General features: G+C 34.4%; 1 protein-coding gene across 1 annotated transcript; it reads right to left on the bottom strand.

Annotated features, from left to right (window-relative positions):
• Positions 1 to 10,100: 10,100 nt before the first annotated feature.
• On the bottom strand, positions 10,101 to 12,368 carry LOC142521007 (thioredoxin-like 1-1, chloroplastic). The gene is made up of 4 exons (XM_075624188.1): positions 11,651 to 12,368; positions 11,376 to 11,558; positions 11,112 to 11,276; positions 10,101 to 10,594 (listed from the first exon to the last, which is right to left on the bottom strand). Exons 1-4 carry the CDS (start codon positions 11,867 to 11,869, stop codon positions 10,385 to 10,387), a joined length of 777 nt encoding a protein of 258 aa, XP_075480303.1. The 5' UTR covers positions 11,870 to 12,368; the 3' UTR covers positions 10,101 to 10,384.
• Positions 12,369 to 17,078: the final 4,710 nt, after the last annotated feature.

Raw genomic sequence — 17,078 nt, 5'->3', positions numbered from 1 at the left:
ATGTTTGGTGCCAAATGTCACAGTCAACCGATATTGAATTCTGACACACAAAATTATTTTGTTTAATGCAAGGTATTACAACTCGGATTAGAAGAAGGCAATGAAGTTAGAATATAAGAGGGGTTGAAATGCTAGATCAGCTGATTGTTAAGATGATACAACCCGTTCTTTTTTTACCAATCCCAACTATCCTCCCAACTATCCTCCCACTTATTAGGTCCTGAAACAAGCAAAATCGTGGATAAAAGGTGACATAAAAATTATGAGATTTGGCAAACTTGGAAACTGATAAAAGATTGAACTGAAAATGAGGAACACTAAGTACATTATGCAAGGTAATTGATGGAGATAGAAATACCGAACCAATGTGACTGATGGACAGCTTATTACTATTTGGAAACTTGACAGAATTAGATGAATCGGCCATTGGTTTAGCACCTTGCAGCAATGATGGACATCCAATCATGAGTTCATTTGCATATGTGTCTATTATCCAATCTGTATAAAATTTTGGAAGCACATTACCTGCCATATTAGCAACTGGTGTATTCGTGCTATGAATGTTATGGCCTCCAAACATTTTTATTATCTCAGCATATTGTTCTTGAGTAAAAGCTGGAGCAGGGGAAATGCTATCTTCTGTCAAAAATTCCTTAGGATCATTGTCTTCAGATAAGTTCACAGCTACAATAGGTTTCTTTGGTTTTACATAGCCTTTCAGATTCTTTCTATAGTCACCACGAGGTTTCTGCCCATGTAAACGATGTCTTGGAGGATATTCAACCAGCTTGTAGCATGTGGTTTTAGTATGTCCTTTCCAGTTGCAATATTCACAATAAGGCTGATTTTTCTTTGATTCCTCATCTTTGTACTGTGTGGAAGTTGAACACAATGCTGGTTGTGGGACTACCAAAGTCAATGATCTATAGGATTCCTCTTGAGATATAATAGAGAAAGACTGTCCAACACTTAGAAGAGGACTCATCATAAGGATTTGGCTCCGAAGTTGACATGTAGTTATCATTCAATACTATGAGAAATTGAAGTAGTTTTTGTTGCTGATCATGACTCACGTATTTCCTTGTTGTGTCACATTCACAAGGAGGAAGCTTCACCAACGAAGCATACGCATCCCATAGATGTTTGAGTTTTGAATAGTAAGATGATATTGTATTATTTCCTTGAGTCAAACGGCTGATATCACGATGAATAGAAAAGATCCGAGAACCATTCACTTTATCAAACTGTTCTTTCAAATCATTCCAAACTATTGAAGCATCTATTGAATATACGATCCCTCCGTAGATCTCTTTATAAACAGTATTCATAAGCCATGAAAGTACTAAAGCATTGCATCGCTCCCACTGATGCAAAGAAGCATGTCCAACCATAGGTTGTGGATAAGAACCATCAATAAATGCAGTCTTATTTTTAGTTCTTAACGAAATTATCATAGCTTGACTCCAAATTCCATAATTCTCGACCCCAAGAAGTTGATCATTCACCTAATTCATTTCTGATGTATCGAAAGGATGCAAGGATCATTGAAATAACCTGAATTTGCCATGATTCGAATTAAGCACTGATCAATTAAGCTAATCGCCAGTAGCTACTTCGATCAAGTTCTTGTTTGTCGTCGCAATCTTCACTGTGCAATTGCGAAAAATCACACAATAGATCCCAGCCGAGTGAGCTAGATCAATACTTGAGCTAGATCTTGTATTGCATCAAGAGATAGGATCGAAATCCACGCTTTGATACCATGTTAAATGCAAAGAAATGAGCTGAAAACTCACTGTATTTTTCAATTATTCAATTGTGCCGTGAAGGATGAATACAAGTATTTAAGCCGCTATCTTCTGTAACCATAAAAGTGCTAGTCTAATACAAGAAAGATAAAAAGTAAAACATGTTTTATTCAACTCTATATAACCAACACTAACGACCCGACTATTTACAGTGAGATCGTAAAGACGAATGTTTCGTCGTTTGTGTAGTATTCTCTAATTCGGCGACTCTACACAACAAATTATATCAACTCAAATTCGAGCTCCTAGTTGACCACTCAAGATTGAGTTCAGATTTAAAATACTCGGGATGATATGATCTTGAGTTCGACTTCTTTTCTCCTCTAGTTCCCAAAAAAAAAAGGCATACTTCTTAGATCTCTATGGATGAACCAAATGAATGAATTCGTTAATGTTAACAATCATATTTATAGTCTTTTTAAATGAGAAAAATGTGTAGATACTCAATGAAACCCTCCAATACTCAAGTCAGTGTCACGTCTTTACAAATACGATCATATAAACATCTGATTTACTGTAGGAAAGACAATCATCTGATTATTAAAATTTTGAACTTGTATAATTTTCAGAAGAAAAAAAATAGTAATAGTTGAATTTGTATGCATTTTTAAAGAACTTGGATCTTGGTACAAGGCCGGCCCGAATTTGAATTTGGTCCAACTTCCATGTTTGTGACACTCTTGGGATCATTGACCTCCTTATATATTCGAGAAAACTTTGGTTCGCTTTGAAATTTCTAACATTTTTGTATTAAAATTCTGAATGATATTGCACATTGGAATGAGTAGAATACGTTGATTAGTTACCTCTTTGATATTATTACCCATTGAAATAGATGATGTTGATTTTCAAATATGAAATAATAAAGTTTACTTTTGAAATTGATGAGCAAAATATTCTCCATTTTTAATATTGTAAATTATCTATATCAAATTTCACTAAATTTCTCGTTAATTTTTACAATTATGATATGATTTTTATTTTAATATAAAATAAATGAAATATAAAAAATACTGTACACGCATGCACCGTATACGCTAGTAAACTGGTATTAATAATTGCAAAAGAAATTATAAAGCATTAGTAGGCCATTTATTGATTGCAAAAATGTATAAAAACACACAAACAATAATATGAACCAGACACTCCAACCAAGGCTTAGCCTGTAGTGGAAACAGCTCTAAAAATTGCTATTTCCAAGACAAACCAACTGATTCTGTACCAAGAGTCCAAGACGGAACAGAACCCTTCCATTTTGACCAATAATGGCTAGAGCCACTCCAAAATCAGCAGTTGCCCATTTTGGTACCCCGAAACAACTACGCAACCTAATAGAAATTAACGTCTATAAAAATATATTTTCTGCCGGTGAAGGTCTGGCCGAAGGACCATCCGGCGGGGATGACGTTGTCCCGAATGACGTTGCCACCATAGCCCGTGGTGACCTTGACAGAGAGGCTTGGCCGTCGACGTCCGGTCTTAGTTGTTTTGCCAGTTTTGACCCCAGTTCCTGGACATGGGTTCCCATAGGTCCTCGAACCTTTGATGGATACGGACTGGACATCACCGGCACCTCGGTCGTTGGTGATTAGTACAAGGTTGATATAAGAATGCCCGTTTATGATGAACCTTATTTCCACTCACGTTTTGGCATGCCGCCCTGTATATATTATTTGTAAGATCGAGTGTTTGCCTTTGAATCAAAAAGAGGTTACGGTAAAGATTTAATCAAAAAGCTCGCCTGCATGTCCGCAGAAACAAGCACAAATCAATAAATTGCAGCCATAACTCATAATACACTGTGAACTTTACGTAATGCAGGAGTTAATCATACATAACCATGGTGCCGGAAACGTATCCGCCGCCATAGAAAGTGGCGCGCGCCTCAGTCCATCCTTCTTCATACCCGTATGAGACTGTGCAAGAGTGCGAAATCATCAGCAAACATGCGAGAACGGAGTGGTTCCCCGAGAAAGACATGGTTAAATTTTTCAGTGAATAATCTGAGAAAGGGGTAGCCTGGTGGATTTGGATCCTCTGCTGTGACTGAAAACAAAGCAGCATGTTGTATAATTTTTACACGAGATGATCAGTTGATCATCTGATGGACCTCACATAGTGTCGGATAAATTTGAAAAATTGTCAGATGTAACGAGATGATTAGCTGATCATCTCGTGTAAAAAAAGCACAACACAGGCAGATGATCCAAATCGGTAACCTGGTAGGGCTAACGTCATAATATATAAAAATTGTATGATAATAATTTATGTTTGGGATCCACATAGAGCATTTAATTGATTCGGTGAAATTAAGTAAAAACGAGTGATTACGATTTTAGTTTGGTTGTGGACTAATTTGTGGTCTCATGCTTTCCTGGTTTGTAGTTTGGCGTTACGTGGAGAAATGACGATGTAATACTAAAAAATATTGATGTGACTTCGGAAGTCGCTAACGTGTGCGATTTCATATCGATGTTTCCATTAATAAAGACTAAATTTGAAAAAAAAAAATTGTGAAGTAAGGTCGTAAGATTGTGAATATATTGGTACATGATAAAACAGAAAATGTGCAAATTATATGGTCAAAAATATAATTTTCCTCCGTTCCCAAGGACGATGAAAATGGTGATTAGATTATCTTGAGATGAAAATTTTATATTTTAATAATATCATATTTAATTTTTTAAAAATTAATTGTGAAATAAGGAGCAGTTGCATCCACCTGGGTGAAAACTATAAATTTATTATTATTATTATTATATGTGGGTGAAAACTATAAATTATAAGATTTGGAATATATCAAAAATAATATTTTTTTCTTAAAAGATATAATTTATCCATATAAAATATTTAAGTTCGTTTGTTTGTTTATTTTTTTCAAAAAAATAATTGTAAAATAAAGTTTATTTTATATTGGCAAATGAGTTTTTTTAGTTAATCAACTTTTTCAATTTTGGATTTTGATTAATTAAATTTTTGAAAATTTTGGATTGTGTATACTGATTTTAAATTTTCGGTTATTTTGATTCTACTGTCGAGAAAACATAGTAAATTGCTTACATGACACCAAAAATTACTGGTATGATATCGAAAAATGCTGGTCTGACATCGAAAATTGTTTAATTGTCAGATGTGATGTCACCAATTGGATCAAAATAACTAAAAATAAAAAAATAAATGTACCATAATCAAACTTTGAAAATCTAATGGAGCAAAACTCAAAAGTGAACAAGTTAATTAACCAAAAAACACTTTTTCTTATTTAATTCTTTCATAAATAGTTGTACATTATTCAAGAATTGATTAATATATGTATATTAGTATAAAAAATGATATTAAAAATAAAAAGAGGATTATATATTTGAGACAAGCAAAATAAGAAATGGCAACGTCAACAAGTAGACCATGGACCGCAGTCGTTCACATATCAAGGCACATTAATTGTTTTTAAAGTTTTTTTATTTTATATTATTATTTTTAACTCATCACATGAAACATTTCAACAATAATCTTAAAAATACTACCAATAATACGTAAATTCGATAAATAAATATACACGAATTTGTTTATGAATGTTTGGAGATTAACAATTCGTATGTTACCACTTCTTCCCTTTGAAAGCATCCATTAGAATATTTTGATTTGTATACAACTATTTGTACAAACTAATTTTAACTTAAGACTAATCGTTTGTCTAATCGAAACTCTTAGCACATTCTCAATTGTAGGCCGCAACCTCACAATCCATATATAAATTTAACGTCTTTTATGCGAAGACTACAAATATAATCTTTAATATTTTTACGTGAAGACTCACTCATCTAAATTTTGTAGCTAAACTCTCATTTATATGTGTGAGTAATTGTGTGAGATGATTTTTACGGTATATATATATACCAAATGTATAATCACACTTGGGTTTGCTCTTATTCTAGCTAATTTTTTATATAGGATACTCATGCTTTGAATCCCCTTCCAAAGCTTGTATTTAATCTTCAAGATATTGTATTTATAGGCTCCAAGAATGATATACGCGTTAGACGCAAGAATATGATTGTTTGTAAAGTTTCTTTACTGTTTATTATATTGAAATGGTCATTTCCGCCTTGCTCGCCGCTTTTTCTGAGCCTAACTGATTTTTGAGGTCAGCTGCAAGTGGGCATCGTTAGCTACACTGATTATTCAGTTGGGCTCTTCAGCTAGACCATACATCTGCTAAGGCTGATTTCGACCTGTACAGAACTAGTAGTTCGTCGTCATTTGTCAGCATCTTAAACTCATATCCAGACTTTAACTTGTGAAGATGATTTGTAGATCATAGTCTTAGATTCGTAACTCATACTAAATCATTTCGTTTGGATAACTGAGCTGACCATGCTAACCAAAATACCGCAACTACTGATGCCTAACTGACAAGATTTTTTGTCATCGGTTGCTTAAATGACATTCGATTTAGCCCAACTGGCATGAATTAAAACTTGTCGCAAATTGAGTTTTATGTTCAGTAGTTTTGGCGTTTGGTCATTTACATCACCGAGCAGTGAGATATCATCGAAATACTACAGCTCGCCGGATTTTCAGTTTCAGATTTTATCTTGAGTTAGTAACTTCACACTTGATTAAATATGTTAAAAACACAAGACAAGCTTTGATATCATTAAAATTAAAATTGTTAGTTTCCAAACCCAACAATATTGATCAAAATAACATGATCATTCAACCATTTTATCTCGTAGTGACATGCTCTTTCTCCTTCAGCCAAAATGATATTTGTTAAACGTAAACAATTCAAATATATATTTTTAATTTGAAAATCATTCATTTACATTTAAAAATCAAATCAAATATCAAAACATGAAAACTATTTAAAATTCTTATTTAAAATGTAATTCGAATTAGAGAGAGATTGAGAAAAAAATATTACCAATGCGTTTAGAACAAGGGGAAAATGGGATTTGGAATTAGAAATTTTTTTTAAGTGTTTCGAAACATGGAATTTCGAAACATTTTATGAAATTTGATGGGATTTGGTTTTGTTAAATGAAAACTTTGCCAAATTGAAAAGATTTCATGGAATTTGAACTATTGACAATATAAAAATCATTTCTAAATATTAAAATTGTATATCTAACTCATAAATTTTATATTATTTTTTCAAACTTAAGAAAACATGATATTCCTAAAAGAGTATGTCTCTTCTGAGACGATCTCACAAATCTTTATATGTGAGACGAGTAAATCCTATCGATATTCACAATAAAAAGTAATACTCTTAGCATAAAAATTAAAACTTTTTCATGGATGACCCAAATAAGAGACTCGTCTCACAAAATACGACCTGTGAGAGCGTCACACACAAGTTTTTGTCATCCTAAAATTATGCATTATAATTCACACACTTATTATAGATATATAATATTTCGATAAATTTATATAAAAACAAAATAAAAATATTCTATACTTAAAAAGTCCTATTATGTATTAACAACCTCCATTATTTTTAATGATAAACATTGAATTTGTCAAATTTTGATCAAACCCCCATAATGAACTTTATGTTTTTTCAATTCTTAAAAACTTTATTTAATAACGATAGGATTTATTTTTTATTATTTCAAAAATATTTTTTTCTTTTATCATGATAAAGTATAATATTTACAAAAATGTTATGATTCAATATATTTAAAAATAGGTGATACATACTTTTTTAATGTAAAATAATATTATTTTTTATATTTTAATCCAATTCTTAAATAAAATTTTAATATGCCAAACACCAAAATGAGATTTTAAAATCCAATTTTTAATTACAATTCCAATTACAAATCTAAATTTTTATTCCATAGTGTAATGAACATTAATGTGAAAATGTCATATATCCCTATCCGACCAAATTGGTATGGTCGGTTTGTCCCTATTTAATTTTTCCCTTTTTCTTTTCTTTCTATTTACGATTTGTTTTTTATAACCACAAATTTCTGTTTAACCTTTTCCTCTCTTTTTTTTTTTGATTATTCATTTTTTTAACCATGTAATTTTTAAAATCGTTTATGTTTTCCTAACAGAAAATAACTGTACAAACACGTGCGCCTGTTTTTATAATCCCAAATTTCCATTTTTTCCCTTCAATTTAACCTTTTCTTTTTCTTTTTTTTTTTGTTTTGATCATCTAAACAAAGAGTATGTCTCTTGTGAGACTGTCTCACGAATCTTTATCTATGAGACGGGTCAATCCTACCGATATTTACAATAAAAAATAATACTATTAGCATAAAAAGTAATACTTTTTCATGGATGATCCAAATAAGATATCTGTCTCACAAAATACGACTCGTGAGACCGTCTCACACAAGTTTTTGCCCTAACAAAATAGTTAGAATCGGATCTTGATATTGTCAAATTGGTTAATTTTTAGCTTTTGGGTGTATTTCAACGGAACGTTGATGGATCATCAAATGACGTTACGTCAACACTCCAATGAAATAAGATTTAAACTGAGAAAACTTAAGTTATAAGATGAATACCCAACTTTGATTATTTAATAAATCAAAACCAAAAACTTAGAGGACAGATTTGACTTTTTTTTTCAATTTTTCATGTGAAAAGTAAATATTTTGTACAAGAATTAAATGGTTTAAATTTCCAAAAATATGTCACGCATGATTAAAATCCCTTAATTTGCGTGCACGTCTCACCAATTAGGCTCATTTTTTAGGTTACTTAGTCAACAATAATACAATATAATTGGACATATATGCCTAACCCATGCATAAGTAGAGTACCCCATCTATTTTTGGTCATTATCTACCCAAAATCAGGGTATATATCCCCATGCATTTCGAAGTAGATCTCGTGATGTAACATAGTGAGTCGTTTATACTATACGTATCTATCATAACACGAATTGTCATTTAGATCTATAGATTAATCACAAGGCAAAAATTTGTGTGAAACGGTCTCACGGGTCGTATTTTGTGAGACGTATATCTTATTTGGATCATCCATGAAAAAGTATTACTTTTTATGCTAAAAGTATTACTTTTTATTGTGAATATCGTAGGGTTTACCCGTCTCACATATAAAGACTCGTGAGACCGTCTCACTAAGAGACATACTTCAATCACAAATATCGAGTGTAAAGATTTGCTGGATCTTATATGTAGTAACTTTTCTCTTTGTCATTCTAATCTAATTACACATCGATTTTAGACAGATTAATTTGACGATTGACAACATTGAAAGGTAAAATACTCAAATTAAAAACTATTTAGACCATGGTTTTTTCCTATAATTATTGATTTATTTACTACATTGTGGTTCCTACTTCATCTTAGAACGGGGAAAGTATCGGAAAAACTTATCGAACGACGCTATTGACATACTTATATGAGTGGAAAGGTCGATTCGACCCTAACTGAAAGGTTTTGCATTAACAGCATATCAATATCTATGTTTGATAAAGTTTTGTTTTGTTTATACAAAGTAGATTATGATCGACGGATCATTTGTCGGAGACATGAAAATTGAATCATCCGATTAGAATTTTAAACTTTGAAATCCTTTAACTATTATCTAACCACTGAAAAGAGATACGTGTACATATGCGAGTCACATAATCTTTGTTTTGTTCTCGGTCACACGAAACTTCATGCGTGACCTAACTAGTTTCACATGATCTCTCTGTGCACTTCTTTTTTTATTTATTTATTATTATGTTATTATTATATTAAATAATTTTATATGATTATATTTAATAATGCTAACTTGAAAATGAAATCAAGAAATTGAATACATGGCGCTACATTTAAAGATGAAAGGCTATACAAAATGGTAGTTGGTCACGTCATCATAAATTTTGCTTATTATTATATATAGAATAAAACAAAAACTCACTTTATATTATCTTATTATTTAATTTTATGAAATGAATTTTGAAACGATCCAACTTCTGAAACAATATCATTTTTTATCATAGTTATAAATCTGATCGACTCATCTCATCATCATATAACCCATCGTCTCATAACAAACTTACACATGTGAGTCGAAAATTTTGGATGTTTATTAATCCGGATAATTAAGAGATTATGCCGTTTAAACCCTTGATCCAAATTTTGGTGCTTCACCTAAAATTCATCTATGGATAACGTTTTATCCATGTTCTTCGTATTCGCCCGGAGTCAAAAACAGGATGAGATCCATGTTCATCGTATTCGCCCGGAGTCAAAAGAGGATGAGATCTCGGGTTTGAGAAACCCATTCCCGACCAAAAAGAAAAACCACGACTCGATATTCGAACTCCGAAAAGTTCACAAATAGCCATTAATGGTCTTACTAAATCCATTATACAGAAATCAACGACACCGAAATCAACGAGTCGCAGGAATTATATCTCAAGAACCAGACCCTTGCTTAAGATATATAAAAAAAAAAAAACAGATGGCCAATTTACATATGGAAAAGATAGGATAAGATTAAAAAGATATCCCAAAATAAAGGGGAAAACTCAGAAATCCTGAGCCTCAGGAATAATCTCCAGCTCTAAGCAATGAACATAGAGTTCCCCTGTCTGATTCTCATTTCCGTGCCAATGCAAACGGTGCACCGGTTTCATCAAGCGCCAAACTTTCAAGGTTATCGTTCTCAGTTGGATTTGGTAACGAACTCTTTGATATCAAACCATTCGAGGCCAAGGCCAAGAGCTCCGATTCGTTTAAACCTTGAGCCGGCCCGAGACTGCAACGATCAGTCCCGTGTTTAGCTAGCGCGTCTTTGAATTTAGTGATCTGCATTCAAATATTAGATTTTGGATATCAAATCTCTGTACACAATTAAAAAAAAAAACAGCATTTACAAGAGTACTGGTTATTTAAAATATCAAAAGTGGATAAGGAATCCAAATGTGCAAGAGCAACCGACAAATCCACATTATCTTGGTTATTATCAGATCCCCAACTCAAGAGAATAATTCACAAATCCAAATGATTCTTGGATATGAAATCTCAACACACAAGAACAAAACACAAATCAAAATCCAGATTTTATCCAAGAACTAGATCTTTGATGACAAAAAACAATCCACAAAAGCCAAAAACAAATTCAAATCCCAATCTTGATTTAACCCAAAACTAAATCTTGGATATCAGATCCCAATATACAGGACCCATAATCCAAATTCTTCACTCCAATTCAGGAATTGAATCTTAAATCCAAAATCCCAATACACAAGAAAAAAACTACAAATTCAGATTCTTGATTAATCCAAAAGCAAGATTCTCAAACAGAATGATTCAGATCGCTTACAGTTGCATTGGTACAGCTGAAGCTACACATTCTCCCATCTGCACCTCTATAGAATCTAAAGAAGGGCAAGACATGAACATGAAGGGTACGGCACATGATCTTATGTTGTTCAAAATTAACCTGGAGAAATATCGAATCTGGGTTCATTTCAGCCAGTTGACAGATCTGCAAAAATCGAGTAATTATTAATCTAATGCTAAAAAAATTCAAAATATACAGATAACAAATGACCCAAGAATTTGGTCCGAGGATAGGTAAATTTACCTTAGGATGCAAAGCTTTGCAGCCTCCACAACCAGGGGAATAAAAATCAAGTATCACTAATCTTTCGCCAGCAATTAACAAACAATCAACAAGTTCTTGTGCGGAGTTGATCTCCAGCATGTTTGGCTGAAGGGATTTTTCCCACCATCTCTGAGCTTTGCCAATACAAACAGATGGTTGAGCCTAAAATACCCCAAAAATAGAAGGGGGAAAAATCAGAATAATTATGACAAAAACTGGATAACATTTTTGTGCTTAAACATAAAAATCCTTACATTGATGGGTTCATAATTTGCAGGAGCATTAATGGTCAAATTGCTCGTACTTTTCCGGTCGGACACATCAAGGGACTTCCTCCAAAAATCATTTAAATTAGATTCCTTGAATTGCAGAGTTCCAATCGAAGAAAAAACCCGAAAAGACTCTTGTGCTCTGTTCTTGAATATGGCTTCACCAGCCCCAGAAACAGAAAACCCACCCTTCAAGCAAGACATCTTCAAGATTTAGTTACCTTTTAACGTTGCAAACCAGTCGAATCGAACAAAAACAACAAACAAAAATATATCCTCTCTTTCTGAATCAAAACCGTATCTTTTTGTGCCTCACCTATAAAAACAAGCACAAAAAACCCAGAAAACAGAAATCAAAGCAAGACCCACAAATACTACAGGGAAAAGAATGCCAAGAAACAAGAAGAAAAAATCGTTTCTTTTCACTCGGAAGAAAAGTGGTTGGGAAACTTTGGAAAAAGGGGTTTGTGGTTTTGTCTTCTTGAAATTTTCAAAGACACAAGGCCAAATAAAAAGGTAGAGAAAATGGAATCTTGGCTGCTGTATCTGAGAGAGAGAGTGATTCAAAGAGAAAAGCGGGCTCCAAATATTTGCAATTATTCATCTCTTCATTGCATTTATCCATATGTCTCCTGTAATTAAGGTATGGCAAAATGGGCTGTAATTTCCTCGCTTGTTTCTAGGATTTTTTCCGGTTGATTTTGTGGATAAGATTTTACCGCATGATACTTGCTGCTGTTTTTCTGTTCTCCTGTGCAACTTCGTTTCACCGCATAGCTTATTGGATAGGGAGTTTATGCATAAAATTTGTTGGGCAAAATAATTTATAAATTTTTAAAATGCCTTATTTTTAATAATAATCCTCCGAAAAAACATTTCTTTTAAGGTAGAAATTTGTTCGATCGGATGTCAACACGATAAATCATTCCAAACTCGATATATTGATGTCAGATAAGTTATAATTTATAAGTCATCGATATTAGAAAAACAATTTTAAGTAAAGCAAAAATTTATGTGAAACGGTCTCACGAGTCGTATTTTGTGATAGAGATATCTTATTTGGGTCATCCATGAAAAATTATTACTTTTTATGTTAAGAATATTACTTTTTATTGTAATGTCATATATAGAGACTCGTGAGACCGTCTCATGAGATACTCAATCTTTAATTAAAGGGAAAATCAAATATATTTGTAGTTAATAAGTTCATTATAAAATGAATATAATTCTCAAAATTGGATTGTTTAAACTATGTAATGTAATGTTGAAATCAAATCCATTTGTTTCTTTTCATCCAAATGCAACTTAAACATTACTTTAGAATTTATTTATATATATATATATATCATTTATTCATTAAACAATATTTTTCTAATAAGTATTAAATATGAAAAATATTTATATTTTTTAAATTTTCAATATTTCTGTTTTTTAAGTAGTTTAAAATAGTTTAAAAGCTCACATCCTTAAAAAAAATTTATTCAAATATTTATTAAATCCTTTATACGCGTTTGATTGATGTGACATGAATATTCAATGACAATAACTATATAACCAATAAGTTTTAAAGGCTGTTATTAATTATTTACAAAAGTTCTTATGACATGATTTAACAGATTAATTTTATGTAACATATATTTTATTTGAGACACTCATAAAAAATAATTATTTTTTTTATAAAAAATATTACTTAATTCAAAGATGCCGCAAATTTTTTCCATGCACTTCAATGTGTAAGCGACGAGATCATCTATTATATTTTGTGTTTAATTTCATAATACACGTATATATGATGTAATATAGTTTTGATATAATCTTCATTGTCTGATAAGTATGTTCTTACTCAATCAAACTATCATACCATATATATTTATAGTAACACGAAATATATTAGACGATCTCATCTGTTGATTAAAAGTCGGAATACTACTCATAGGATATATAACACGAAAAATCCTATTAGGGGATAGCTCAAGGGTGGCTCCGCCCCACCTATTATTTTATAATAAAAAAATTTAATATTATTAAATTATATATTTTTTCAGCCCATATTAAAATTAAAACAAATTATTTATAAGTTTTATTTTTTTATTTTTTATTGTCTTATGTTTAAAAATTAAAAATAAAACAATTCTTATAAATCACAATTCATTACTATTTGTTGGTTGTTTATTGTCGTATGCTATGAAATTATGCAACTTTGAGATAAAAAAAATTCAACAACTTTAAAATTATATTAAATATTTAGATGTGATTATTCAAGTTGTAATAATATTATCTTATGAAAATTTTTTCTTCCCTCTCGTAGGGCTTCTTCCCTCTCGTAGGGCTTTCTTCCCTCTTCTCAGTTTTTCTGATTTGAGTGGTGCTGATCTCTTGCTTTCTTCTTCGTGTCCATTATGGCGATGAATCCGGATGAAGTGATTCGATTGGTGGAAGAATTGAAATTGTCTAGCGTGCATCTTCAAAAGGAAACCCTAAACCTTGATGATGGGGACTTACGTATTGGTGCTAAATGCCTGGAACACTGCTTGGTGGCCAAAGTGCTCGCGCCTAAGTTGATCAACGTGGTGACGTTTAAACAGCAGATGCCGAAAATTCTCCAGGCCACCCGGTCGATCGAGATTGGCTCTCTAGGGGATAACTTCTTTACCCTGGATTTCACAGCGGTTGCGGATCGTCGGCGGGCTATTGTCGGGGGGCCTTGGAATTTTTTCAGAGACTTGGTTGTCTTTGCAGAACCACGAGGGTTTCAAAACCATCGCGACTTGAGGTTTGATTCTATCTCAATATGGGTCCAGTGCTATAATTTGCCCCTGATATTCATGCAAAGAGATGTATTACTTAAAGTTGGCAGCCTCATCGGAGAGGTGGAAGAGATTGATACACTTGATAATGGCTATGCCATAGCGCGTATTAGAGTCCGTATTGATGTTTCAAAACCTTTAAAAAAAGCCATCAGTGTGTGTCTGTCAATAAGGACTCGGAGAGTATTTTTGTCATCTTGGCCTATGAGCGCCTTCCTTCTTTTTGTTATAATTGTGGCTGCTTAGGTCACCTTTTTAAGGACTGCGAGATGGCTCTAGCTGCGAATGGGAAGCTGGCTTATGAGGATTGGCTCCGGGCGACTAATTCTCGAGGAGGGGATAAAACAAGGAGATCATTTTCTGGTTTTAACCAGGATCATAGCTCTGCGACCCCGATTGGTACTGATCAGTCCCTGAGCGAGGCCAGTAACTCTTCATCAGCTATGGTTAAGCACACTCCGACAACGACTTCTGTCCTTGGTGGTGACACTCTTGATAAATTGAAGGGGGACAAAGCAATACCTGCAACCCACAGTAAACTTTTTGATTGCACCCAATGCCCTGGGATCTCTCTTGAGCCCTCACCTTCGTCGATAATTGAGAACATCCTCGGCATCATACGGTGCCTGTTGATGGGGCTGGCCAGCTCTTGTCTGCTATTGAAGCTTCAGGTGTTGTAGGGTCTTATGGGCAGCACCACGATAAGAAATTGAAAGGATGGAAACGTCATGCCCGGGATCATGGAGCGTCTATCAGTAATCAAGTTAGTGGGTTTTTTGGTAAAGATAATGAGTTGAGGCAGGTGGGCAATAGCCTTGGTAGAAAACGGGTGCTCGAAGAGGACACTAATCCTATTGATAGTATTCCAGCGGCGGTGGTTTCTAAGCAACCCCGCCGATATCCATGAGTTGCGTCGTTTGGAATGCTCGGGGGTTTGGGAACCAACGGGCATTCCGGGAATTGCAGCGGCTTATCGCTGAAAAGAACCCGTCCCTCATATTTCTTTGTGAAACAAAATTAAGGGACTTTAATTGCAAGCGTTGGAAAGTTGTTCTGGGTTTTTCTTGGTTATTTGTAGTTAACTGTGAGGGCAGAAGTGGAGGATTGATTCTGTTGTGGAAGGAGCCTTTGAATGTCACAGTGCTTTCTTATTCTCCTAAGCATATTGATAGTAGAGTGCAGCATGGGGAGAAGAGATGGAGATTTACGGGCTTTTACGGCCACCCAGAGGCGAATAATAGACATATCTCTTGGACGCTCCTGCGTCGTCTGAGTTGCATGCATGAATTGAGCAGGTTTCCGTGGATCGTGGGCGGTGATTTTAATGAAATTTGCTTCGACACAGAAAAACATGGGGGTAACCCACGGTCCCTGGGGCAGACTAGGGCGTTCCGAGAGGTGCTTGATGCTTCCAACCTCCAAGATCTCCATGCTGAGGGGGAATTCTTTACTTGGGTCAATCGTCGTGCTCATCCCAATGTTTTTTTTGAAAGGATCGACAGATATGTGGCTACTTTTGAGTGGAGAATCCTTTACCCTGCTGCGAGGGTGCATAATCTGGAATTTTTTCACTCGGATCACCCACCGATTTTTATTGAGCTAGGAGGACCGCATCCCTCGCAAGCTCGGTCCTCGGCCTGTATGAGATTCGAACAACTTTGGGCCACAGAAGCAGACTGTTCAAATGTTATTATGAGGGGATGGAACAAGCAGAATACCTCCTTGTCACTCCCTAGTAGGCTGGTAAAGTGTTTGGAGCACCTCAGGACTTGGGCAGGAGACAGGTTTCGAAAGTTGCCATTACAGATCAGAAACAAACGCAGGCAGCTGAATGCTTTGCGCACCCATGACCAATGGGATCTAGCTGGGGATCGAATTGGGCAGTTGGAACGTGAGGTGGAGATACTAGCTACTAAGGATGAGCTTTACTGGAAGCAGCGCAGTCGGGTGAATTGGCTTGCACATGGTGACAGAAACTCCAAATACTTCCATGCATGTGCATCAGTGCGTCGAGCTAAGAACCATATCAAAGGGCTTGTCTCTTCACACGGGGATTGGTGCACTGACACCGGGAGTATGGCGGAGATCGCTCAAAATTATTTCTATGACTTGTTCTCCTCTAGTAACCCCTCGGAGGAAGACAGAGCACAGATTTTGAATCAGGTTTGCCCTATGGTTGATGATCGATTAAATTATGCCCTTTGTGCCCCTTTTACAGGAATTGAAGTTAGGAAGGCCCTGTTTGATATGCATCCAGATAAAGCGCCAAGGCCGGATGGAATGTCGGTGTTCTTTTTTCAGAAGTTCTGGGAAGTGATTGGGGAGGAGGTCACGATGGAGTGCTTGAATATTTTGAATGAAAGAGCCCCTCTTGAGGACTGGAATACCACTACCATTACCCTGATACCTAAGGTCGCTACTCCGTTGACTATGAAGGACTATCGGCCTATCAGTTTGTGCAACGTTTGTTATAAAATTGTTGCTCGCGCCCTCACGAATAGATTGCGTCCCATACTCAAACATATTGTGAATGAGTTTCAGAGTGCTTTTATCCCAGGTAGACTGATCTCTGACAATATTATTCTGAGCTTTGAAACGCTGCACTG

The sequence above is a fragment of the Primulina tabacum genome, chromosome 12, assembly GCF_025594145.1.
Source record: "Primulina tabacum isolate GXHZ01 chromosome 12, ASM2559414v2, whole genome shotgun sequence".
NCBI lineage: Eukaryota > Viridiplantae > Streptophyta > Magnoliopsida > Lamiales > Gesneriaceae > Primulina > Primulina tabacum.
This window is presented reverse-complemented; position numbering and strand designations above follow the sequence as displayed.

Coding starts and splice junctions, on each gene's coding strand:
- LOC142521007 (XM_075624188.1), bottom strand. CDS start 11,869: ATGTCTTGCTTGAAGGGTGGGTTTTCTGTTTCTGGGGCTGGTGAAGCC. Junction 11,559..11,650: donor CAAATTATGAACCCATCAAT/GTAAGGATTTTT, acceptor GGGGTATTTTAG/GCTCAACCATCTGTTTGTAT. Junction 11,277..11,375: donor GCAAAGCTTTGCATCCTAAG/GTAAATTTACCT, acceptor CGATTTTTGCAG/ATCTGTCAACTGGCTGAAAT.